The sequence below is a fragment of the Lissotriton helveticus genome, chromosome 12 (genome assembly GCF_964261635.1).
Source record: "Lissotriton helveticus chromosome 12, aLisHel1.1, whole genome shotgun sequence".
Taxonomy (NCBI): Eukaryota; Metazoa; Chordata; class Amphibia; order Caudata; family Salamandridae; genus Lissotriton; species Lissotriton helveticus.
The window spans coordinates 45,782,383-45,808,922 of record NC_136073.1 but is presented as its reverse complement, the minus strand read 5'-3'; the positions used below and the strand labels follow the sequence as shown (position 1 = coordinate 45,808,922).

Sequence of the window (26,540 nt, the reverse complement as noted above, 5' to 3'; positions counted from 1 at the left end):
CATGTGTATGCTGCGGTTTTAGTAATTGGAGCATGTTCAATGTTAAGTAGGGTGATGTTTGCGCGACCGGATAGCATGGCAACACATTTTGGCATGTTATGATGGCAAGGGTTGAAATCCTGCATGGTGTGTGCTTTTTTTCATGACAGTAATTTCTGGGTTTTTGTCCCCTGACTTTTTCCTCTCCTCTCCCCTCTCCCTTTCTATGTTCAAGGTCAGTCAGTGGTACGAGCTTGTTGTCTTCACAGCCAGCATGGAAATCTATGGTTCCGCAGTGGCCGACAAATTAGACAACAGTAAAAGTGTTCTCAAAAGGAGATATTACAGACAGGTAAGAGCACGAAATGCTATATTTTGATGGATGCATCTAGCCACAGATTCCTCACATTTTGAATTTTCTTGTTGGGTGCCAGACTGGCATCAGAAAATTTCCCAGTCATTGTTCCCACATGCCATGAAAGTTCATGGTACCTCTGTTTCACCCAAACAATTGAAGAAGGGTCTGAGGGAAATTTAAAGACCTGCCCAGTTCGTATCCCCCTAACTGTAATCCTAACAACAAAAGAACCGGGGTCTATAACGGAGCTTCAAGTACTCCGAGCTGCTGCAAAACTCCTACATAAGTGAGTTAGGCGCTAATAGAGCTACATAAGTCTCTATATCAGAATGTGTGCCAGGACAAACCTGTCGAAGGACCTACTGAGATTGTTGGTAAGACCCGTACAGAGATGTGTTGGATTCCTATCAAATAGGTATGTAGATCAAGTGTTCTCATTTGGTCATCCAAAAATGGGGTGGTATGTCTCTTGATCAATGAGACCCGTCCATCGCCCTTACTCAATTGGGTCGCACCATCAATCGCTAAGGTACCCATGAACAAATGATAAAGATGGGATCGAGTGCAGTGCAAAAATCAAAAGATGTGTGAGTTAAAAACAAGGGGTAAAAGGATCAATAGGCGAAAAACTCTAATGTAATTTGTCCTTTCCCTCAAACAAACAAGAACAATGCAGAGGAAGCAGTCTAAGTATATAACTGCATTTACAAGGCCAACATGTTTCAGCCGGTAGAGACAAGATCCCATGGCTTTCTTCAGGGCCAGAGTTCTAAGCATTAGCTACTGCATACATAAAGTGAACGTAACGACAATCTGTAAAGGATATACATAAATAGTCCAAAATCGTGTTCCTCTGTACCAAACGGTGTCTCTTACATCTGAATAGTACAGGTAGTGTACCTCACCTCTCCTGGAACCCAGCTCAGGAAAAAGGAGGCCCCGCTCTGTCCGGCGTTGTCTCATCGCAGGACCCGAGCTTGGTGGAAGGCCTTTACGTTCACTTTATGTATGCAGTAGCTAATGCTTAGAACTCTGTTTGAGGGAAAGGACAAATTACATTAGAGTTTTTCGCCTATTGATCCTTTTACCCCTTGTTTTTAACTCGCACATCTTTTGATTTTTGCACTGCACTCGATCCCATCTTTATCATTTGTTCATGGGTACCTTAGCGATTGATGGTGCGACCCAATTGAGTAAGGGCGATGGACGGGTCTCATTGATCAAGAGACTTACCACCCCATTTTTGGATGACCAAATGAGAACACTTGATCTACATACCTATTTGATGGGAATCCAACACATCTCTGTACGGGTCTTACCAACAATCTCAGTAGGTCCTTCGAAAGGTTTGTCCTGGCACACATTCTGATATAGAGACTTATGTAGCTCTATTAGCGCCTAACTCACTTATGTAGGAGTTTTGCAGCAGCTCTGAGTACTTGAAGCTCCGTTATAGACCCCCGGTTCTTTTGTTGTTAGGACCTCTGTTTCACCATCCGAAGTGACGACACAGCGCCATGTAGACGTCAGTTCATCTTTTCCCGTCTTTTGATGAGGATCTGGAGCTCGCCTCAACTTTTAAATAATTTTTTTTTACTGATTTTGGAAAGCTATTTTCTTGATGGTGTGCAGAGATGTCGCCCCTTAAACGACAGGAATTGTCTTGCCATGCCTGTAGTAAACATGTCATCACGTACCCTCATGTCTGCCTTCATTTCCTTGGCTCCAAACCAAATTGAATGCATGAAATAAATGCTCCCTGATGCTCTTGAAGGCCATCCGTGAGCTTCAAGGCCAGCTCTACATTGCCAGAAGTAGGACTGGTCCAAGTGGAGCTTGACCCCTTCCCACCTTGCAGGGAGAAGTCACTCCGTCAGCTCTCAAATACCTCCAGTGGTGTCAGTTCAAAGCAATTTCTAGATTGGAGCAGATGTACCCTAAACTTACCGGCCATAGCAGACTTGGCAGCGGATAAAGGCCTTTAGGGAGGCAGTGCAGTTACTCTGGGTCCCTCGGGTGTACTATCTGAGTTTCCAGTTGGATTTCCATCAGCTAGTACTTCCCTGACCAACTGTCCCTATTCAGCCTCAATGTGACCCTTAGTTTGTGCCAGGCCTCATCACCTTGGCTACAGGGCCATCTGTGCCATCCTCTGCTCCAGAGTCTCGGTTCTGATCTCTGCTCTGATCAAACATCTGATCTGGAATGGACTTAAGCCAGATCTCTTCATACATGGCACTGAGATAACTAAAGTGCAACCTGTAAATATGGGTGATTACCCTACTGTTGCTTTCTCTTGACACCTACACTACATAAAGTTGAAAGCCATACAAATGCTGCAGTGGAGCGGTTGTCTTCAGTAGGCCTAACACTGCGAATGCCGCTCAGAAAACATATTGGAAGTGGCATCACAAAACCTTCAATGGTGGTGGATTGATGCCAACCTGATGTGCAACAGACACTTGTGCATGCTCCACCCATAGCTCATGGTAGAGCAGCTGCATCTTCTCTGGGCTAGGGGGAGGGATGTGGAAAACAGAGGCCTTTCTGGTGCAGTAGTGTTACCATGTTGCCCTTTTATAGCTGTTCACTATTCGCCTGCCCGTACAAGCTTTTTTTATGTTCCATCAATCCGGTTCGTCACGATGTGGACTGACAACCGTGCTACTTTGTAGTGCTGCAATAAACAGGGTGTAGTCAGGAGGGTTGAATGTTTGGTGGGTGTGGGCTGTAGTGGAGCTGAGTCCGCACAAGATATCCTTGATGATCTGCTGCTTGATAGGTTCTCCGAGTATATCTGTTCACTACAGCAAGTACACTCCGGGTCCAGCCGATGCATCAATGAGTTTCCTTCTATAAAATCTCTTAGAGATCCCTTCCACCTTCGGTGGGACTCTGGCCTCTTTTATTCATCCCTGCCTCTGCATCAGGTCCAATGGGTTCTAAAGGTCAGAGGGACCCAGCTCATTGTCCTAGCTTCCGATTGGGCTGTGACAATAAGCTGGGCTCGGAGTGTTTGGTACCCGGACCGGTTGGGTCTGAGCATTGGTCTAAGCAATTGCGATCCACTCCGGCTGCTTCTTGTGGAAGATCTGCTGTGCGAGTAGATGGACACAGTTCTACACCTGTGACTCCACACGGTATATCTACAGGTGTGGCGATTTGAGCCTGGCCAACTTTATGGCTCCGATTTATCTTTCGGATGTGGTGGATGTAATTTTGGTACCTCGATGCCCTTCCACAAAGTCCATCTCTCCTGGCGGTGGTCTGATTTGTCACCTGGTGTTAAGACAGACAGGTTGATCATGTTCAGGCCAAATTACCTGAATTACTTGCTTTTGTCTTGGCTCTAGCCCAGGAAATACTTTGCTGTTAAAGGTTATTTGTCATCACCTTCTGGCCTTCCTTTGCTTGATCCACCTTCCTTATTTAGGTCACCAGTTGTGAAGTGTTTCTTAAGCGGTGTTCGTGTTTCCAAATGCCCCTTTCATTATTCTGCAGTAGAACCTGAATGTGGTCCTTAACATTTTCATGTGTGCACTATTTGAGACCCTGATGGCTGTTTTTTCAGTCCAATCATTACTAAGAGCAACGTAAGTAAATTGCAGACTCGCTCTGGTTAGGTTCTCTATACCAACTTTTTCAGTGACAAGTTAGTGTTTCGGACTCCGGTGCCCTTTCTGCAGAAGGTGGTGCAGGCTTTTTATGAAGGGCAATCGTTCACAACCCACGCTTACTTTTCTCCGCAGCATCCTTCTGAGGAGAGGCTGCATCGGTTAGATCGGAAGTGGGTCCTTGTTTTCTACATAGACAGGACTAAAGAGCGCCAGGTGGACTATCAACTCTTTGTCTTTTATGGTCAACATAAGGAAGAAAAGGCAAACCAGAAACAGACCTTATAAAGGTGGCTTGTCCTTTGCATTAAGCTCCTCTATGCTCTAGCCAAAAAGAATCCTCCTGTGGCCTTTGTGCCCATTCCACCAGGGTGAAAGTTGTAACTATTGCCATAGTTATTATTGTGCGTGTATGGTCCTAAAGAACTTCACGATATAAAGATCACTCCTCTGACCTATTGCCTTGCGAATGTACTGCTTTGATTTTAATTCAAAAGGTAAGAAATCTATGGTTAAAGGAATCTCTCAGATCAAGTTAATTATATAAGAGTAACAGTTTTTCTAGTGGGTACACTAACCACAAATTCCTCACTGCCCACCTGCTTCCCAATTCTGTGGAGTGGATTTCTGGTAAGTCATATGGTTCCAAGTTAAAGGTCACACACTCCCCTTGGCACGCAGGGGACATGAATACATGTGTCTCAGTTTCATCACTTCCTGAAGTCGTGCACAAGAGGTATGGAAAGAAAATTGTCCTGATCCATCTGGCATCTGGGAGGATTCAGGAGGTGAGGAATCTGTAGTTCGATGGAGCATCCATGGCAAGGAATGTTACCAATGGTTCTTCTAGAACATGTGCCATCACAGGTGATCATGCTAACCAGCTGTTTATTTGTCTCTGCAGCACTGCACTTTGGAGCTTGGCAGTTATATTAAAGATCTGTCGGTTGTTCACAGCGACCTCTCCAGCATTGTCATTTTAGACAATTCTCCAGGCGCCTACAGAAGCCACCCAGGTAGGAAGAGCAGCACATTGCATAATGTGAGAACAGGTTAAGTGGTCCCCCTGTGGTACAAAAATCTTCCAGATGGAGCTGCACTAGCGACTCGAAATCCCTGTTTGCCAGCCCCCCATCATTTCCCTTCTGTCTTGGTGGCTGGGGATACCCTCTTCTTGTACCCTGACAGATTCTGTGGCCTACTTTCTGCTCCCTCACAACTGGTTTTGCCGGGTGGCCATGTCGTGTCATCCCCCTCCCACCCCCTCCCTTCAACCCGGATCGTGGCAGTTGTTCACTACACGTGATGAAGCTGGACCTTTGTTGTGCTATGTCCATGGATTCTTGTGCTGGTCATCTTACACACACATACTCCTACATTTCTTTCATTCATTTGGGTTTATAACCATCCACTCCCCTGAGTTTTCAGTTTTTTAAAATTAGAGTTTGGGAAAAAGGTATTGGTCAGGGACTCTTAAGGGAGTGCCTTTTCGTCTTGTGTTGGTTTGTGTTTGATCTGCGAATGTATGATGTGAGGATGGTTGTTCCAGCTTGCTGATGTTGTCGAAGCCTGAGGTTAGCTCTGTTAAGAGATGCATGCTTTGTCCATGTCTAAATATGATGGTGAAATTTCTCTTTAAGAATGAGCCTAACTTTCAAACCCCTGACTATCTGCTTTTGTCACTATTTTGTTTCTTTTCTAGATAATGCAATACCAATAAAGTCGTGGTTTAGTGACCCCAGTGACACAGCGTTACTCAACCTACTGCCTATGCTGGACGCTCTGAGGTAAAAATGGATTAGAAAGGCACCAGGGAAGATTTTACCAACTGTGACTAGTAGTAAAGACTAACTGTATGGAAACTTACAAGACAAATTCTATCTCAACATCCCACCTCTTCAACTCCAGCCTCAGATTTCACACCCTTTTGTGCACTGAGCAGCTCCCTCCATGGGACAGACCGAGATTCCTTTCTTAAAGATTTTTGGCTCAATGATTCCCCCACCCCCTTTCTTGGGGCTGTTTATATCCTTGTGAATAGTAGAAAGCGGACTATTTGGAAAAAGTGGGCTACGCCAATTTCAGAAAATACATGTTTCCAGTGTGATATCTTTAACAAATTCATGTGCTGGAACAGGCCTGAGAAGGCCTTGCCATCGCCATGAATGCAGTCAAAAGTGCAATGGGCCTCTTCATTTTCCACACTGGTTCTTGCGGCTTGAAGCTTGTAATTGGCCAGACTGATGTTATAATTTGTTAAAGCCATTTGCCTCATCTGACCTGGCTTTTTTCATAGAAGATTTCTGTCCCGGGACCATAAATTTGTCTAGTCGCATAAACTATGTGCAAGTCCTGTGCAACACAGGAACATATTGTTCCGCCAGGACATATTCAACCTTTATTACAATGGCACTGTTGCTCATCTACTTGAACACAAATCATTTATCCAACAATAACTTTGTCCCCATGGCGCCCTCTACTGGGGAGACATTGTACAATTATGATGTCTGAAACACTGAGTTTGTACACTCATTGGAATCAACAGCTTGTGTTCTACAGGCCAACTGTTTGTGACTTCTGGAGGCAATGAAGTCTGCTGCTAAGACCACAATTGCCAGATGGATTAGATCGTGTATCTAGGACCACTCCAATCTCTGAGTTTTAAAGCGGCATTCTTCAGGAATGTATCCATTAGAGATCCTTGCCTGGTGTTTACGTGTGTTACCTGACATGTATTGTGCCTACACTCCCCTCTCAGGGCTTCCGCCTGCAGCAATGCGGAGCTTGGCTCGGAGGTTATGTGGTACTCTTTGCTTTACCCTAAAATGTGCAGTGGTTCTTCCTGTCTCATTCTAAATTGACGAGGATTCTACCCCCACAGTTGAGAATGGGGCAAAAAAGGCAGATTGTGACGATGTGATAAACTGGCATTGTGATGACTGTTAAAGTGAGTCCATAGTCTGATCTTTATTAACTTTTTTAACTCATTTTTTATCAGTTTTATGCAAAGGGTATAAATACCATTTAGACGATGCGCACAAGCCAAATTTGTTGCTGGACGGGTAATAAAAGGAGCAACAAACTTTGGATTAGGATCATATCTAAATCATACAATAATAATTTCTACATGTTTGGTGGTAACTGGAGACAACTCATAGACTGCGGCTAAAATGCATGCCGCAGTCTCGGCCCAACTAACACTGGGAATTCCATATTCTTTTAAAAGGGAAGAACGTCTACAAAACCAAATATATAAAACCCTATTCCTTTCTTCCTTCCTCCCCTGGAGTGCCATTGACTTAAAGTGTAGAGAACAAAAGAGTTTTGCAAATCAAGATTTAGGACTATATACTATAATCTGCCTACGTCCCTAGAATAGGTCTGAAGTCTGATCCTCATTAACAGCAACTTTTGGTCACCCATCAACCAAAAACACAAACACTTAACCTCTTTTTCTTCAAGAAGGGGACTGGTGAGAGCCCATGTGTGTGCAGAGAAGGTTCTGACAGTAGGTGGCAGAATATCCACAATGTTAATAATGGTAAAGAGCATACAGAATAATTTTCATAGTTTGAGAGTGAAATAGTTATCTATTTTGTTTTTAATATCAACATTCCTGGACTATACAAAATTACCCTTGTTGGTGTTTTGGTTGATTTTACTGCTGCATTTTGCTAAAATTCTAGTAAAACGATTAAAAATGATGCATCTTGAAGATTTCTGCTGTTAACCTGGCTGGGTATGCAACCTTGCAGCCTATTAGTGCACTAACAAATTACTTTGCTATCTCTTTATGTAAGCAGATCTATATTGTTTTTATGTTTCAGAGTGTACCTCTTACTTTCAGTTTAATAGACCATTTTGTGGCTAGGAGCCAGAAAAATTACACACAGGGAATGATTATTCTGATTGTGACTAATTTTGTTCAGAATCTTGAGTCATAACATTTTGGGGGAAGTTAGCCTGGTATATTGCAATAATTATACATCCTTGTCTGCACATGTCTGGCCAGGGAATGGTCACAAGTGACAGGTCACTGTGTAGATCTGCTGGTTAAGTCGTACAGCATCATGTGGTGGAACACAACCTGGTTACTTTTCTAGGCCATCAGCCACTGGTGACTGTTAACACAGATGCATCACTCGTAGGGTGGGAGCGCATCAGAACAAACTGATAGTTCAAGGTTCCTGGAGGCAGCAGCAACAGAAAATGAACATGCATGTCTTAGGGTTGATAGCAGTCAAGTTGGCATTTAAAGTGTTTTACGCCCTCATTTGCAGCTAAATAGCCCTGGTGAAAACTGACCACTTAAATGCCATGTATTACATGAAAAAACAAGGAAGCACTCGTCTGCCTGAGCTGTCAAAGTTACCTCAGTCGATATTACTATGGGCCCTTTGCCACCAAATTGTGCTGATAGCGGAGCATCTGCTGGAGATGGTCAGTGACTTTGCAGACCTGCTAAGCAGAGTGCAACAACAAGTACATGAGTGGGAAAGGAATCCCGATGATTCACATTTTGTTGCCCAAACCTCCTGTTGTCTTTTCCTGTCTCTATGCCACAGTTGTCCCCGAGACAATATGCTTCCCCCGGCTAAGAAGTATGACGCTCTCCAAGGAACAGGAATTCCATTCTGTGATCAGTTTTTACCGGAGGGTCACTTTGTAGGAAAGTAGGATCTGCTTTCATGGTTACCCCCACTTTTTGCTGGTGGTGTTCTGTTTTCTGACTAGTCTGACTGGAATCCTGCTAATTAGGCCCCCATTCACAGTGATTCCTCCCTAAATTTGACAAAGGTAAGTACTTTGATACCTTCCCAATTGGCTACTGGTGCACCCCTCTTAGTCCCTAGTATATGGTACTAAGGTATCCAGGGCATAGGTACACCAGGGGTCTCCTATGGGCTGCAGCATCTATTATGCCACCCATGATAGACCACTCAAACTGTGTCTACAGGCCTGCCACTGCAACCTGTGTAAGTTGGTGCTAGCACCACTTACAACAGATATAGGTTTCCTAATATCTGAGGTCACAGCACTTAAAACCTAGAAGTCACCCCTATGGCCGGCTTTTCAGTCCTGAGGGCAGGGTGCTTGGTTACAATTGTGAGGGTGTCCCTGCATGAGCAGGGCATGTCTACAAACCCCGGAGTGGATTCACCAGGCTTCGTAAGTGCAGTCAGTTATTTAATACAAATAGTGGACATAAAGTCAAATATGAGATGTCGAACTAAATATTGGAAGCACCGAAACTGGTCATGTTTGGTATCAAATATGTTGGAATCCTACCTCAACACCGATTTCCCCCTGTATTCCCGGTACCACCCTTTTAGGGTCTAACAGCAAGCTAGTGTTGCTGCTGACCACAGACACGTGTCTGCCGTCCTGCTGCTGAGCTCGACCAGAGGAAGGCAGAACAATGTTTCCTGCCACAGCCCGGTGTGACCACCTCCCAGACGGAACTTAGTGTATTGGACTGGGGTGGGGGCTCTTGCCAGGGCCACCAGGCTGCTTTGAAGGGGACATTTGGTGCCCTCCTTGCATACTCCAGTTATGAATCAGTTCGGGGAGCCGTTGGCTCCTGATCTGGCATGAAACTGGACAAAGGACATGGGAGTATCCTCCCCTCTTTCCATCCCCTCCTCTGGGTGGGATGCTTGAATAGTCCCTTGCGTTTCCATTTAAGGGCTTCTTCATTTACCAGGTCTGTTGCTGCCGCCTAGGCTTGTTGTCTGTTGCTGCTGCCTAGGCTTGTTGGTGCTTCCGTCTGACACCGACCCCTGGTTCTTGACTTCCAACGTGGGACAGTTTGTTAACGGCTCCTGGTCTTGCACAGCATCACCTGGTCCTCACAGCTGCAGCGACAAGGTCACCGTCATCACTCCTGCTACTTCTGTCATCGGTGGTCATTGGTCTGTGCATCCTGGTCACTTCCGAGTGGCATAGACTCTGTTCCCTCTGCTTGCAGGTTCTCCTCTTCAAGAATCCGTCCTTGGATTCAACCTGACTCTTTCACCTTCTTCGCCAGCGGCACGTTTTATGAAGTCCTCCATTCTGATAGATACATCTGCCAGTGGATTCCTCACCTTGTGAATATTCCCCTTGCGTCAGCAACATTCGGATATTCTTTTTGTAGCTTCGTGCCGACGTGGACGACGTCATAGAGGCACGGCATCACGCGCGACTCCGCTGACGTCACCGACACCATAATAGGCCCACGCCGGCGTGATGACATCAGTTCCCTTTTTTCCGCGTCGTCGACGCTAACTGTTTCGGGGAATCTCTGTAGCTAGCTGGTAACTTTGTTACTGTTTTCTCGATTTTCCTGCTTCTTTGTGTCTCTAGCGATGTCGACTAAGAAGACCGGGTTCAAGCCTTGTAGGGATTGCGGCAAGATGATGTCTATCACGGACCCGCACGAGGATTGTATCTAGTGCCGGAGTTTGGACCGTGATGTCGACGGCTGCTCTTCGTGTAGAAGAATGAACCCGAAGGCGCTTCGTGAGAGGGAGACCAAGCTTCTCGTGGCGAAGTTGAGAGGTAGTAGAGAAAAGAAGACTTCGAGATCACGTTCGAGAAGGGCAAAGTCGAGGTCTTCATCTGATCATGCTTCGAAGTCGAAGAAAAAACATAATTGAAGGCATGGGTCTCGACATCACTCTGGTAAGGATTTGGACTCGAGACCGAAGTCTCCTAAAAAGAAGCATGGGAAGGATTTTGTGTCTCCATCGCCGGAAGTCTTGGATCCAGAAGGTGAGGCTTCGCCGTTGGAATCGCGAGCTCATTCACCGACTCCTGTTCCGAATCCATCTCCGGTGCCGTCCCCTGCTCGAGAGGATGAAGAGGTCCCTTTGGATGAGGGTTCAGTACCTGTGGAAGAAGAGGCGAATCCGGAGCCTATAAAGGGTCAGTCTGAGGGTTCTCACCCTCCTTTTCCGGCCCCAGATCAAGACCCGTCGGCATTTTTAAATGCTATGTATGGTGTCTTTTCCTAGAGCATGGTACCCCTCTGGTGCACCTTCGGGTCCTATGGGTCCTCCGGCTTTTAATGTAGGAGTTCCCCACTCCTATGCTCCAGCTCCCTTTATGCCTTTCATGCCTGCTCCGACGCCGCCTTGGCAGTACTCTGCTCCGCCGAAGTCGTCGACGCCGAGTCGACCTCGCGAACAGCGCCCTGGGCCTTCGGAGTTGATCCCGGCTCTGTCGTAGTCGTTCACGGATCCCACGGCGCGGCTGTTGAAGGAGAGATCTAGGAGGGATGCTCAGCGCCTCTTGGAAGAACAAAGGTATAGGGAGGCTAAGGCTGAGATGGAGGAAGGTGAGCTTCAAGATGATTGTTTTGAAGATCTAGCGGAGGCTAGTGGTCTGGAGCTTTCTCCTGAATGGGAGCTGCCATCTGTATCTGATGCTCCTTCAAAGGATGTTAAGCCGTACCACATGGTCATCAGGAAGGCTGCAGAATTTTTTAATTTAACCTTGTCTACGGTCGAATTTAAATCTAATCTTCTGACTGAGGTTCTTCATTCCCCAAGTTCTGTAATTGAGCCGTTGCTCCCTTTTAATGAGGCTTTAACTGAGCCTATTTTGGCGGTTTGGAACAAGCCTCTAACAGCTCCTGCAGTGTCTAAAAGTGTTGCAAGGAGGTATAGAGTTGCACCTGAAAGTCTTGTTATTCAGGCAGCCTGTTCTAAAAAGACTGTGGGCGCATTTCCTCAAGTGCCTGGGGATAAGGATGCCAAGAAACAGCACCAGACTGCTAAGAAGTCCTTTTCTTCAGCAAGTATGGCTTTAAAGTCAACTAATGCCACTTGCCTTATGGGAAGATACATTTATGCCCTTATGGATTCGCTGCGTCTGTTGGCTCCTAAAATTCCTGATGACAACAGGAAGGATTTTGAGGAAGTGTTGACTGATGCACAGGCGGCTGCACGCCAGGTGATCCAGAGTGGGCTGGACACTGCTGATTCGGTTGCTCGCATCATGGGAACCGCTGTTGCCTCTAGGAGATCTGCCTGGCTGAAGTCATTGGACTTTTCGGCGGACGTTCAGGCCGCATTATTGGATCTGCCTTTTGACGGTGTTGGACTTTTTGGGAAAAAAGCGTGACGCAGCCTCAGAGAGATTTAAGGACAGTAGGGCTACTGCCAAAACGTTGGGGCTGCAGACCAGGGGTTCATCTACCAAAAGGTATAGAGGTTTTGGATGTTCTTCCTTTCGCCCCTACCGGCAGGGTCAACAGCAGCAGCAGCAAAACCCCCTGTACAGGTCTTACATGGATAAGCAAAGAGCTCGTCCTCGAGGACGTCCGGCCTCCTCCTCCCCCACCTCTTCCAACCCCCCAGCCACAGAAAAGCAGCCCTAGATCCGCCATTCAGGATCATGCGGGTCCTGTAGGGGGTCGGCTTACCTATTTTCTCCGGGATTGGGAATCGGTTACATCAGATCTTTGGGTTCTCAATCTCGTAGAAAATGGGTATGCTCTTCCTTTTTGGGAATTCCCTCCAAATTACCCTCCTTGCCAATGTTTTTGCACAGAGGAACACCTGCCTCGAAGGCACGGAAAAAAGGGCGGAACTGATGTCATCACGCCGGCGTGGGCCTATTATGGTGTCAGTGACGTCAGCGGAGTCGCGCGCGATGCCGTGCCTCTATGACGTCGTCGGTGCGAAGCTACAAAAAGAATTTCCGAATGTTGCTGACGCAAGGGGAATATTCACAAGGTGAGGAATCCACAGGCAGATACTGTATCTACCAGAAAAGGCGTTACTGAAGGTAAGTAACTTGTTCTTTAGGTCTACGGTGCTTTTTGATGTCACTTTGCACCTGTGCACCCGGCTTCCTTGGTGTAGATATCCTGGTTCCCGGGATATCCACCGTTAGGGAGACTCTCCAACCTTCTGTTTTCCACTGGGAAGGGTCCTTCTTACAAACTGCGACCACAACGGTCCTATTGGCTTGCATTGAGTACACAACTGTGGGTATAATACCGCATATCGGGAATTAATTGTTGGGGCAGCTAATGACCACAGAGTGCCTTTACACAAAGAAGCACCAGAAGAAGATATTCGAAACGTTAGGAAAAATACACAACGGTATGATGAGGCATACTAATTATATTTTTAAGACCCAGTATATTACCACCTAGAGTGGGCCTCAAATAGAACTGCCTCTTGAAAAGATGAAAAAGAATACCAAAGTAGCAAAGTCTATAGGATCACTTCAATCGCCTTCTTCCAAAGGTTCCTTTTCTCGCTCTTTTTACAGAGGAAGCTCCAAAACTAACCCCACAAAACACAAACACTATGATCCCCCTTTAGAGGATTCTACAAGGGTGGATATAGAGGGAACAATTTTAAAGGGAGAAGTAGAGGTACACCAACACTTACCTCCCAGTCCACTAACAAGCAGTGACTTGCTAGCACCAACTCCCCCCACCCCCACCCCCTCCCATTCATCTGTCGGGGGAAGAGTCTTCAACAGTTTCTTCCCATTTGGCAATCAATAACATCAGACAAAATGGGCTTTGGATAATATCCAACATCGCTATTGCCTGGAGCTTACCAGCAATCCTCCCAATATTCCATCTCTCATTCACAAACTCTCACTACAACACCAACAGCTACTCAAACAAGAAGTACACGCTCATCTAACAAAAGGAGCCAAAGAGCCAGTTCCCTTACTATTTCATGGATCAGGAGTTTACTCTCTTTACTTCCTAATCCCCACGAAGGACTGGTCTCTACGACCAATCTTCGATCTCAGACCGTTAAACCTATACATACTGTCAGAACACTTGCATATGGTTACCCTTCAACAAGTGCTTCCACTTCTACAACAAGGCGACTTTATGTCCACACTAGGCTTAAAGGATGCATACTTCCATACTCCTGTTCAACCAGCATATCACAAATATCTCAGATTTGTGATAGCAGAAAATCGCTATCAATTCGAAGTACTCCCATTTGGAGGTACTACTGCACCCAGAGTATTCACAAAATGTCTAGCAGTAGTAGCACTCTTCAGAGAAGACAACAAATTCATGTCTTCCCATATCTGGACAACTGACTCATCAAAGCCAATACAAAAGAAAAGTGTGTTTGAGGCATGTGGGCTGCTGAATTCATATCTATAGCATAGATCTCCGCCTAGTGTTGAGTCCGGATGATTGCACCTTGTTGTCCTGGAAGAGTCTTCGAAGTATCACGAGATAGGTGGCTCCTCCCCTGGACTACAATGCGCATGGGCATCGACTCCATCCTTAGATTGTTTTTTTCCGCCATTGGGTTCGGATGTGGTTTCGTTAACTCCGGTTCGGAATCGACAAAAACGTACTTTTTCAAGGCCAAAAGGCCTTCTTTGACCCGTCGGTATTGTTCGCGTTCGGTGCCTCACTTAAATCCAACTTTTCCAGTCGGATATCCCGTGAGTCGTGATGGATCGAGGCCCAGTCGACGCAGCAAGACTTCGACGGCATGGAACGAAGTCCATTCAAACACTGTCCCGTGTGTGGATCCATATACCCACACATCGACGTCCACCCGGTCTGCAACAAATGCCTGTCGCCGGACCACGACGAGGCCAACTGCATGGCCTGTTCCAGGTTTAGGTCGAAGAAAACCATCAAGCTTAGGCGCGCGGCGCGCCTAGAGGCCCGGCGATCGGCTCCGGCACCGGTGGACATCTTCGTCAATGAAGAAGCGGACGAGCAACAGGTCCATCTTCAAGTTTCGCCTCCTTCAGTGGTCGTCGAGTCCGACTACGAAGCGGACGCAGAGGGCCAAGACGTGGAGGAAATCGTCGAGGAGGTAGGAGACGACGAGGAGCCCTACGGGGCCATGGAAGATAGCTCGGAGGAAGAGCTATACTCCGTTCGTACTTTTACTAAGGCTCGGTCGAAGGATCGCCACATGGCCTTACCCTAGACCCTACACCAATATCCACGGCCCCGCCTTCGGGCCCGGCCACGGACACTTCGGCGGAGCCGCCATTACCTAAACCGAAACCGAAACTGTCGGTATCGACAACAACTAAGATGGCCGACGCACCATCGAAACCGAAGACGACTGCTCCCCCATCGACGCCGTCGTCTTCGGTGGCCTCGAAGCCAAAGAAAAGTGTCTCACCCTCAACGGCGGCGAAGGTGGTCGGGGACCCCAGCTCACGAAGGACCGTCGATTCGGTGCCGAGCGCAACAGCCGACCCGAAGCCCAAGAAAACGGGTGAGGCCGTTCACACTAAGGCCGTCGAGCCGGAATCCACCAGGCCTGTCGACACAACGGCTGCCAAGGGCGCGAAGCCGAAGTCTGGCACTACGGCGCCAAAGGTCAAAGTTGCCGTGGCGAAGTCGTCGGCGTCCACGTCCACTGCTGTAGTCGGGGATCGCAGTGCACCTCAATCGGATACGCAGAAGGTGTCGGCGCCCGAGTCTTCCTCTAGAGGTGAATCCGAAGACATCGGTCGGGTCTACAAAGGCGTCCGCTTCCTTCACAAAGCAGGTCTCGGACTCCCTAAAACGTATTAAGGACAGAGCTTCCGCATCGGAACCGAAGATCCCTTCCGCCGCAAAGAAGGCTGTCCCGACGCCACCGGCTTCAAAGCAGATCCTTTTCACGCTACCACCTAAGGTGGCGCCGAAGGCCTTTGCACCGCAACCGGTGCCCAAGGACCCGGAGAGGTCGAAGTCGACTCCCCCTGCTGGGGGTTTCACGCGTCCGCGACACTCTTTGTCTGAGCAGTCTGAGCAGTACATCGACGCCGATACCGGGAAGCTGACGCTTCTGAAGAGGAAGATTACGGCGTCACAGCCTTTGGAGGCCTTCAGGATTCCCCTGAAACGCAAAAGGCCTGAAGAGGATACTCCTGTACTGGTTGAACCCAGCATTCAGCACCCTGCAAGGGGGGCAACGCCATCACCCACCTATTCAGATGGAGAAGATGGGGAGGAGCAGGATGAGGAGTATAATTTCCCAGCCCACACTGAGCCTGATGAGCAACAGGACTCGTGGGTGGACACAGGTGATCAGGGGGATCAGCAGGCAACCCTTGACCCTCAGGTGTTCAACATCAAGACGTCTCCCACCGAGGTTTCCACAGCATTTCATGCTTTGATAGAAAGGGCAGCTAAGAACCATGATGTGGATATGCATGCTGACCCTGTGGAAGCTGATTTCCTTTTTGACACTTTCTCCACTGCGGAAAAAACTGTGAAAACTCTTCCCATGCTAAAGGGGGTCCTAAGGCATGCTGCGGACATTTTTAAGGAACCCACGAGAGCACGGGTTGTTAACCCTCGGATTGAGAAGAAATACAGACCGGCACCTGGCGATCCAACGTATATAAGGGGCCAACTGCCGCTGGACTCTTTGGTGGTCTCTAATGCTCGCAAACGAGCTAACTCTCAAACCACGGGTGAAGCTCCTCCCCCGGACAAAGAGTCAAAAGTGCTGGAGGCGTCAGGGAAGAGGGTAGCAGCACAGGCGGCCAACATCTGGCGCATTTCAAACACACAGGCGCTGTTGGCCAGATACGACAGGGCACATTATGACACCCTAGAGACCCTGTTGCAACACCTGCCAGACCAATACAAGGAAGGGGCTGAGATGCTTATACAAGAGGGCAAACTCATTTCCAATGCTGCTATCAAGTGCGCCCTTGACGTTGCTGATACAGCGGCTAGGGCAATCAATACTAGCGTGATGCTGAGGAGACAGGCTTGACTCCGAATTTCCAGGTTCAAGCCCGAAATACAGACAACCATCCTCAACCAACCAGTCAACCCCGACAGGCTGTTTGGTCCTGAAGTCGACACCACACTGGAAAAAATTAAAAAAGATACTGAGACTGCCAAGTCCATGGGGGCTCTCCAGTCACAGCAGTTTCGTGGGAACACTTTTCGTCGCTCAGGCAATCGGGGTGTTACCAGAGGCCAAATGTCACAGCAGTCGCAGTTCAACAAAAGTGGGGCGCAGTCATCCTACCCCAAACAGAGTAGAGGAGGATACCGGGGCAACAGCTCCAAGGGCAGAGGCAGAGGCAACGGCAACAACAGTTCCCGTTCCTCTGCCACCAACAAGCAGTGACTCCCTGTCACTGCCCCCCGACCACCCAACACCTGTCGGGGGGAGACTCCAGCGGTTCCTGTCAGTGTGGCACTCCATCACCACGGACAGGTGGGTCAAGCAACTTATCCAGTTTGGCTATTGTTTAGAGCTGACAGACACTCCACCCAACATGCCCCCAAAGCACCGTCCTATGTCACAAGAGCATTTGCACTTATTGCAGCAGGAGGTTCTGGCCATGCTGCAAAAGGGCGCAATAGAGCTCGTGCCGGTGGAGGAAGAAGGCACAGGGGTGTATTCCCTGTACTTCTTAATCCCGAAAAAGGACGGCACACTCCGACCGATTCTAGACCTACGGCCCCTGAACCGGTACATCCTCTCAGAACATTTCCACATGCTAACACTGCAACAGGTTCTTCCATTGCTGAACAGGGGAGACTTTCTCGCGACCTTAGACCTCAAGGATGCCTACTTTCACATCCCACTCCACCCCTCCCACAGGAAATACCTCAGGTTCACCATTCAAAACAAGCATTACCAATTCAAAGTCCTTCCTTTCGGGGTGACCACAGCCCCCAGAGTATTTACCAAATGTCTGGCGACAGTGGCGGCGCACCTCAGGAGACAGAACGTCCATGTCTACCCTTACCTGGACGACTGGCTTGTTCAAGCAAAGTCGGCCCAGCAGTGCGCGGCCGACATGTCCCACACCATTCACCTTCTTCACAGTCTGGGGTTTTCGCTCAACTATCCAAAGTCGCACCTTCAGCCAGCACATGTGCGGCAGTATCTAGGCGCGACGATAGACACGTTGGCGGCTACAGCTCAGCCAAACCCAGCGAGGATAAGCAACATGCAGTCGCTGATCCTACAGTTCAGACCACAACACTCACTGCCTGCGAGAGTGTTCATGCAGTTGATAGGCATGATGGCCTCCTGCATCTTCATTGTCCCACACGCGAGGCTCCATATGCGTCCGCTCCAAGAGTGCTTGGCACGTCAGTGGAATCAGGCTCACGGGCAGTTGAAAGACCTAGTGTTGGTGACCGGTCGGGCATACAGCTCTCTGCATTGGTGGAATCCACACAACCTTTGCAAGGGCCGACCGTTTCAAGAGCCTGTGCCACAGATTATCCTGACGACGGACGCATCTCTCCAGGGGTGGGGAGCTCATGTGCTCCACTACACGGTGCAGGGACTATGGACGACGCAGCAACAAAAGATGCACATCAACTACCTAGAGCTGATGGCGATCTTCATGGCATTGAAGGCATTCCAAGTACATCTGTGCAACAAAGTCGTGTTGATCCTGACGGACAACATGACGGCCATGTACTACATTCAAAAGCAGGGAGGTACACACTCTCCACAGTTGTCTCATCTGGCTCAGAGCATGTGGAAGTGGGCCATTCAGCGGAACATCTTCCTCATGGCGGAACACCTCCCGGGCAAGGACAATCACATGGCGGATCTGCTCAGCAGGTACAGCCACCAAATGCACGAGTGGGAGCTACATCCATCAGTGCTCCGCCCGTACTTCCAGCAGTGGGGTCATCCACAGATAGACCTGTTTGCCACAAAAGAAAACGCAAAATGCCAACACTTTGCCGCCAGGTTCCCTCACCCACAGTCGCAGGGCAATGCGATATGGATGAACTGGTCAGGCAAATTTGCGTACGCTTTTCCCCCAGCGCCTCTAATCCCGCTGGTGGCAAGAAAGCTCAAGCAACACTCGATGACGCTCATCCTGGTTGCTCCAACATGGGCACGCCAACCATGGTACACCACGTTTCTGGAACTTTCCGTGGTGCCGCATCAACGGCTGCGCCTCACACCCAGGCTTTTGACGCAGAACCATGGCGACATTCAGCATCCAGACCCGCAACAGCTCAACCTGGCGATCTGGCTCCTGAAGTCTTAGAGTTTTGCTACCTTAATCTGCCTCCTGAATGCATGGACATCATCCGGGAGGCTAGAAAGCCCACTACCCGAGCTTGCTATGCAGCTAAATGGAAGCGGTTTGTCATTTACTGTACTAACCACAATATCAACCCGCTAGATGCATCCATTCCAGATATCATCTGCTATTTGTTACATCTCTACAAATGCAATCTAGCATATGCTTCCATTCGGATACACTTATCCGCCATAGCGGCTTATCTCCAAAACAGGCAGCATCTCTCTGTTTTCAGAGTGCCAGCCGTTAAGGCCTCCCTGGAAGGCCTGAAGCGCGTCATCCCTCCCAGGACCCCGCCAGCTCCTGTGTGGAACCTCAACGTGGTCCTCACCAGGTTGATGGACCCACCTTTTGAGCCTCTCCATTCCTGTGAGATTCAATTCTTAACATGGAAAGTGGCTTTTCTCATTGCCATCACTTCTCTACGGCGAGTCAGTGAGCTGCAGACGCTCACTGTCCAAGAGCCATTTATTTAGATTCATTCCAACAGGGTTGTGCTGCGCACTAACCCTAAGTTTCTTCCAAAGGTGGTGTCGCAGTTTCATATCAATCAAACCATAGAACTGCCCGCATTCTTTCCAAACCCCGAAACTGTCGCCGAAAGAATGCTCCACACTCTTGATGTCAAAAGAGCACTAATGTACTATATTGACAGGACAAAAGATTTCAGAAAAACACAACAGCTCTTTGTTGCCTTCTCAGCCCAGCACAAAGGCAACCCCATTTCCAAAGCAGGAATTGCCAGATGGATCGTTAAGTGCATTCAAATTTGCTATCACCACATACGTTCACTAAGCATTACTGTGTAGACGTACATTCCAAGCAGCAGGCAGCTGTAGGGCAGGCTGTTCTTCGAACACTTTTTCAGGCTTCTGCAACTGGCACGGGCAGCCGCCGTTAGTGGAGGGGCTGCTATGTATTCTATGCTATAGATATGAATTCAGCAGCCCACATGCCTCGAACTGAATATGCTACTTACCAGTATGCATCTGTTCTTGGCATGTAGGGCTGCTGACAGTCATATCGCCCGCCCTCCTCCCCGGCGCCCGTAGCGGTTGCAGACTTCTTCTTCTTACACATACTCTTACACATGGTCATCGTTTACACTATTGCACTCCATCTTTGCCACAATGGCTAAAAACAATCTAAGGATGGAGTCGATGCCCATGCGCACTGTAGTCCAGGGGAGGAGCCACCTATCTCGTGATACTTCGAAGACTCTTCCAGGACAACAAGGTGCAATCATCCGGACCCAACACTAGGCGGCGATCTATGCTATAGATATGAATGTCCGCAGCCCTACATGCCAAGAACAGATGCATACTGGTAAGTAGCATATTCATTACAACACACTCAAACTACCATAAACCTCCTTCAATTAGGGTTTACAGTCAATGCACAAAAGTCCCATCTTCAACCCTCACAACTGCAAACATATCTGGGAGCAACGCAAAACACTCACACAGCTCTAGCTTCTCCCAATGCAGCCAGAATTCAAAACTTTCAAACTTTGCTACTACAGTTTCAAAACAATCCATACCTAACAGTGAAAACTTTCATGCAACTGTTAGGGATGAACACATCATGCATTGCAATAGTGCCTCACTCAAGATTACATATGCCTCCTCTACAGGAATGCTTAGCACGTCAGTGGAATCAATCACAAGGTCAATTAACAGATCTAGAGTTGGTAGACATTTGCACTCATCACTCTCTGTAGTTGTGGAACACACAAAACCTATCAAAAGGGCGACCCGATTCCACAAGTCGTACTCAATGCCGATGTATCTCTCACAGGTGAGGTGCCCATCTGCAGCATCTAACAATTCAGGGCTTATGGGACACCAAACACAAACGTCTCCACATCAGTTAATTGGGGGCTTCTAGCTGTTCATCTATCACTAAAAGCTTTTCAGCCTCACCTCATAGGGAAAGTTGTCCTAGTCCGGACGGATAATATGATAGCTATGTAGTATGTACAAGAACAGAGGGGACACACTCGCTACGTTTGCCACGCCTCTCTCAGACCATTTGACTTTAGGCAATACATCACAATATTCAACTTCTTGCAGAACACCTTCCAAGCATGCACAGCCAATTTGCCGACCTCAGCAGGATTCGGGGCGATGAAGTACACGAATAGGTACTTCATCCCCCGCTTCTCCTTCCATACTTCGAAAAAAGGGGATTCCCACAAATAGACCTCAGTGCCACAGCAGAGAACTCAAAATGCCCAAACTTCTCTCCCAGATTCCCACACCATCTATCCAAAGACAATGCTCTATGAATGAATTGGTCAGGGATATTTGCTTACGCTTTTCCGTCTCTCCCTCTCCTTCCATTTCTGGTTCGGAAACTTAGACAGAAATCACTTGGACTCATTCTAGTAGCTCCCACAAGTGCTCGTGAACCATGGTTCACCACCCTACTGGAGCTGTCAATAGTTCCACACCATAAACTGCACCTCACTTACTACCTTCTCACACAGAACCGGGGAGAAATCAGACATCCAAACCTAAATGAGCTCAATCTGGATTCTGAAGTCATAGAGTTAGGATACCTAAATCTGCCACCAGATTGTATGAAAAATCTTAAAGAAGCAAGAAAACCTACCACTGGAGCATGTTATGCAGCAAAGTGGAAAAGGTTTGTTATATATTGTAATAATAACACAATTGATCTGCTATCTATACAAAATGTTATTTATCTTTTACATCTCCAGCAAGTTGGCTTAGCCTACACATCCATTCGACTACACCTTGCAGCAGTAGCTGCATATCTGCAAAACAGACATTTATCCGTATTCAAAGTTCCAGTAATTAAAGCTTTTATGAAAGGCCTTAAAAAATAATACCACCCACGGTACCATCTGCACCTGTCTGGAACCTTAACATTGTTCTTACAAGAGCCTTTACACAATTGCTCATTATAGTTTCTTTCAGGGAAGGTTGCCTTTCTAATTGCTAGCACTTCATTAAGATGTGTTGGTGAGCTACAGGCATTAACCTTAGAAGAACATTACTTTCAATTTCATAAAGATAGTGGTTCTTCGTGCAAACCCAAAAGTAGTTTCTGCTTTTCATATTAGCCAATCGGTTGAGTTACCTGTGGTGTTCCCTCAAACTTATTCAGTAGCAGAAAGGGCTCTACACACACTTGATGTCAAAAGAGCACTATTATACTATATTGATAGAACAAAAGATTTTCGTAAACCTAAACAACATTTTGTTGCATTTGTTCCACCTCGTAAATTAACTCCTATCTCTAAATCAGGTATGTCTAGATGGATTGTTAAATGTATTCAAACTTGCTATGTTAAACCTAAAAGAATTTTAACATTTCCTCCTAGAGCACATTCTACCCGCAAAAAAATTGCATCTGTGGCCTTTTTTAGGTAACATTCCCTTAGCTGACATATGTAAGGCAGCTACATGGTCTACACCACACACATTTACCAAAACAATATTGTGTGGATGTATTAGCACGTCAACAAGCTAATGTAGGAAAAGCAGTGCTAAAAACACTTTTTCAAACATCTGCAACACCCACTGGTTAGCCACCGCTTTGAGAGGATGCTGCTATAAAATCTAAGCAAAGTATGTGTATGTACAGCACACATGCCTTGAATGGATTATGTTACATGTATGCATCTGTTCTTGGCATGGAGAGCTGTAGATTCCCTTGCACCCTTCCCTGGCACCTGTGGTTGTTGCAATTCTTATTGTTCACATTACATACGCATGGTCATTAGTGTACTACACGTACTTTCTCCGTTCTCACCCTCTTGCGGAAAAACAATCTAATTATGGACTCGATGACCATGCACGCTTTCCCTGAAAGGAGGAGTCAACTTACCTCATGACTGGAAAAGACTTCTTCAAAGAAAAACAACTTGCAAATATCCGGACCCATCACTAGACGACCGCAGTATGCAAAGCATGTGAATCTACAGCTCTACATGCCAAGAACAGATGCTTACGTAACATAATCCTTTTCAAGCAGCCAATAAATAAGAAGCCAATGTAGGAGAAAGTGGCTTAGATGCTGCCAGTGGACTCCGAATAATATGATTTCATCTAGTTTTCTTTACCATCGATCGCTCATTGTTGTCTAGTTTGGATAGTTTATTCAGGTCGTGTAGGCCCGCTTGGCTGCGACTGCCACCTACTTGAATCCCAAAGGAGCATGTCTGTCCTTACTCATATGTTATTAATTAAAAGGCTTCCGCACAGTCAGCCCACAGCCTTGAGATTTGCATCTTCTACCTGCTTTGGTTTATAAATCCTTCCCTTTGAGGTCATTATGTCCAGACTGGACTTGTAAAGAACAGTGATTTGCTCACTGAAGACTTGACACCATCATACAAAACCAACTGAGCCACCCTTCTTTCTGAAAGTTGTTGACCTTTCAGATGAAATAGAACATTTTAAAGGTTTTATTTCCTAACTGTTCTGAGGAGTGCAAGCATATCTATAACTCAGATGTTATGAGAAACCAGGTCCCAGTTGCTGTGCATTAAAGTGTAGATTCTCATCTTATAGGCTGTTTGTTACCTACGTTGGTACTGCTCCAGGGAAGGTGATATCTGAGGCCTCAATTGCCTGATATAAAATGTTCTGCAGTATAATGTTGCAAGGAGATTCCTACTCTGGAAGGATGCAAGCTCCTGTTTTTAAACATAAGGTCTTTTTTCTCAAAGTTCCATGCTGATGAAACTGATCTCCAAAATTGGTCTCTTGATGAGGGATCTTTTAAAGCAGAAATAGTCAAGCATGTGTACAGCCCTGCCCCTTACAAAATCGATCTGCCTGTCCCCTCTCCTCAGTTATGTATAACTTGCTACAGTGGTCTATGAAGAAACAAGTTCACTTGAGTACAAGAGATGGTAGTTTCAGGGAAGAAGGTATGCTCCTCGCCTTGGATTGAGAGGTTTCACTGGAAGTAAGGAAAACGTTGCCTCTAATAATCGGCTTGCTGCTTATAGTGCTGTAAATTTACATGCTCTGCACACTCCTGCTTTCTATGGCGGGTGCAGATGTTGCATAAAGTTTTTCTTTGAAGTAGACGTGTCAAGGTAACTTGTGATAATGCCCTCAACGCACCAGGGCAAGTCTGTGTACTGATTTAACTGTGAAGAAAATATGCAAGTTAAAAAAATAAAAGTAAATAAATAGTTGTTCAGAATGTCATAGCATAATTTCACATTTGGGTATTTGATAGAGTGCGCATTAATCTATAGCACTGCAAGCTGCTAACCGATTGTTGCAGGTAAGTAATTTTTTCACTTTTTGCCATTGTGGACCACTTGCTCAGCATTGACTGAAAAGCAGTACCCTTGCCTCTAAAGTCGAGGTTTGTAAGCCAACCGGAGTGGAAGATATTTAGAACAAACTTTTAAGTCCAGTTTGCCCAGTTTGTGACCTTTGTTAGTCATGAATGTCTACATAGTAATGTTTCGTTAGAGCTCGGATCATGGCCCATGGACCAAATTGCCACAAGAAAAATGTTGCCTACGAAAGCCATAGTGGCTCCTTATTCTGCCTGGTGTGTGCTCCAGAAACAGAGTGTTGTGTGCAGTTGGGTTTGGCATAGCGAAATGAATGAAAGGGCGATGGGCATCTGCGACACTAAGTGCAGAGAAGTTAATGTAACTTCTTGGGTATTGCAAAGCAGGAAGTATGTGAGCTGGGTGAATTGGTAACAATTGCTCTTATGAAACAGTTTGTCCAGACTGGGTTTTACCTCGTTTAGTCTGCTGTTTCAGATGATTGACTCATCATTCTGGTTTCCTCCCAGGTTCACGGCGGACGTCCGATCTGTGCTCAGCCGAAACTTGCACCAGCATCGACTATGGTGACCGCTGCACCTCCTTTCTTCAGGGCTTGTCCCATAGCCTCTGCCTTAGCTCCTCGTGGCCCCTGGCGGACTTCTTCTCAGGCACCCCTCCACCATTATGTGTACTTACTTGAACTCTTTGCAGACTTTGGGGGAGGGGGAGTTGGAGGGTGAACAAAGACCGAGTGCAACGAGATGGGCTCTTCTCCTCCTTTGCCAGCGTTGGTGCCAGAGCCTTGCCCCGGACATTCTGCTGGGACGGTCTGGACATGGAGCTCACCAGACCCAAGGACTTTGGAGTTGGGGGGAGGGGGATGGAGCAGGCGCCATCATATTGAGGGGCCTGCAGGGATGGGAGGGGGGGGGCATCTGTACAAGAAAGGAGGCTCACAGGCCATGTTGAATTTGGACATTATCACGGATTGAAGAGCTGCAGGTGACTGAGAGAACACACTCTCATGTTTTAAAGATTTTTTTTCTTTTCTTTTTTTTTCTGGCTTTTTTTTTTCTTTCTTTACTCTCCCTTTTCCAAGCAGGAAAATCACTTTGGCTGAGCCCCCTGATGGCTCGGATCCAGTTCAAGCAATCGATATTTCAGTTGTGCAGTCAAAAAGGTGTTTTAATTGTCATTCTTTTCTATTTATCCCTTTCTCTCTGGCTACAAAGACCATGTGGTAGTTCTAGTCTGATAACTGGAGAAAGAAACACATTTTTGAGTTCAGTGAGCTTTCATTTCTCCCACCCATATTTTTTTGAATGTTTGATTAAAACAATTGACATGAGCGTGTCCATATGTCAACCAGCTGTTTGCAGTAGTCCAGAAAACTGTATCCTTGGAAGGTGGGTGGGGCACCCTTCCGGCTCCTACTGCCTCTTGCAGTATTTCCTGATTGAATGGGATAACTGTGCCTCCAATGCATTTTAAGTGTGTCCCAAGTAATGTATAGCCATTCCATTCCACTCTCTCAGTTGCTCTGTTATTTAGTTTGCGTTATACTGATGTTCTACCCTGCAGAGTGGCAGATGGTGATTTTGTAAATTTCAGTAGGTCTGTCTGCCCCCAGCAATTTATTGCGCCTTTCACATTTAAGTCTGGGCCCCTCTGTTGTGCTGGAGGCCTGCTAGCATTTTTGTAACTTTGCGTGGACTATGACACCTCTTTTGCAACTTTAGTGTACTTTCACAGCTTTCCCTAGAAGCACTGTACCTAGCCAAGTGTTGGAATTGTGACTTTCTTTTGCCCGCTTTTTTTCTATCTTCAAAAGCCTGCTGGTGAGGTTAGAATTTTTGATGGCCCATTTATTTGGTTAGGCAACCCAGTAGTTTCAGATTTTGCTTGGTGTGCCACTGTTTCCTGAAGTGCTTTGTGCACGCTCAACTTTGTATCACTCAATCCACCCTACCTCAAACCCCTTTGTTTCATGCTGAGCTCTCCTCGGATAATGAATACAGGAAGTGGGCGATGGATTGCACAACCTTCTAATGTTGTCCAATGTGCAAAGAAAAATATCCCTCGCCAGACCTGTAAAGTGTTTACAACCTTTACCTCTCCCTGTTCAAATTGGAGCTCCTTGCGACTTTTGCCTCACCTTCGGCTGTATTAAAAAAAAAAAAAAAAAAACTCAAAGCGAACAGCCAGATTCAGCAGCAGTTTTCTGCAGGGACACCCAGCTATTTTCGGAGAGCAGCACATTCTTGGAGCCTAGCTGACACCACAATCTCGGTGCTGTCCTACAGTG

The 26,540-nt window shown here is 47.0% G+C and overlaps 1 protein-coding gene across 2 annotated transcripts in view; it reads left to right on the top strand.

Moving 5' to 3' along the window:
• Nucleotides 1-25,583, top strand: part of CTDNEP1 (CTD nuclear envelope phosphatase 1) — a 76,360-nt gene extending 50,777 nt beyond the window's left edge. For both annotated transcript variants that reach the window (XM_078668588.1, XM_078668589.1), the window contains exons 5-8: nt 215-331; nt 4,856-4,967; nt 5,654-5,738; nt 24,763-25,583. In XM_078668588.1, coding sequence (XP_078524714.1) covers nt 215-331; nt 4,856-4,967; nt 5,654-5,738; nt 24,763-24,823 — 375 coding nt within the window. In that variant the 3' untranslated portion in view covers nt 24,824-25,583. The remainder of the gene's footprint in view (nt 1-214; nt 332-4,855; nt 4,968-5,653; nt 5,739-24,762) is intronic.
• The last annotated feature ends 957 nt before the right edge of the window (nt 25,584-26,540 follow it).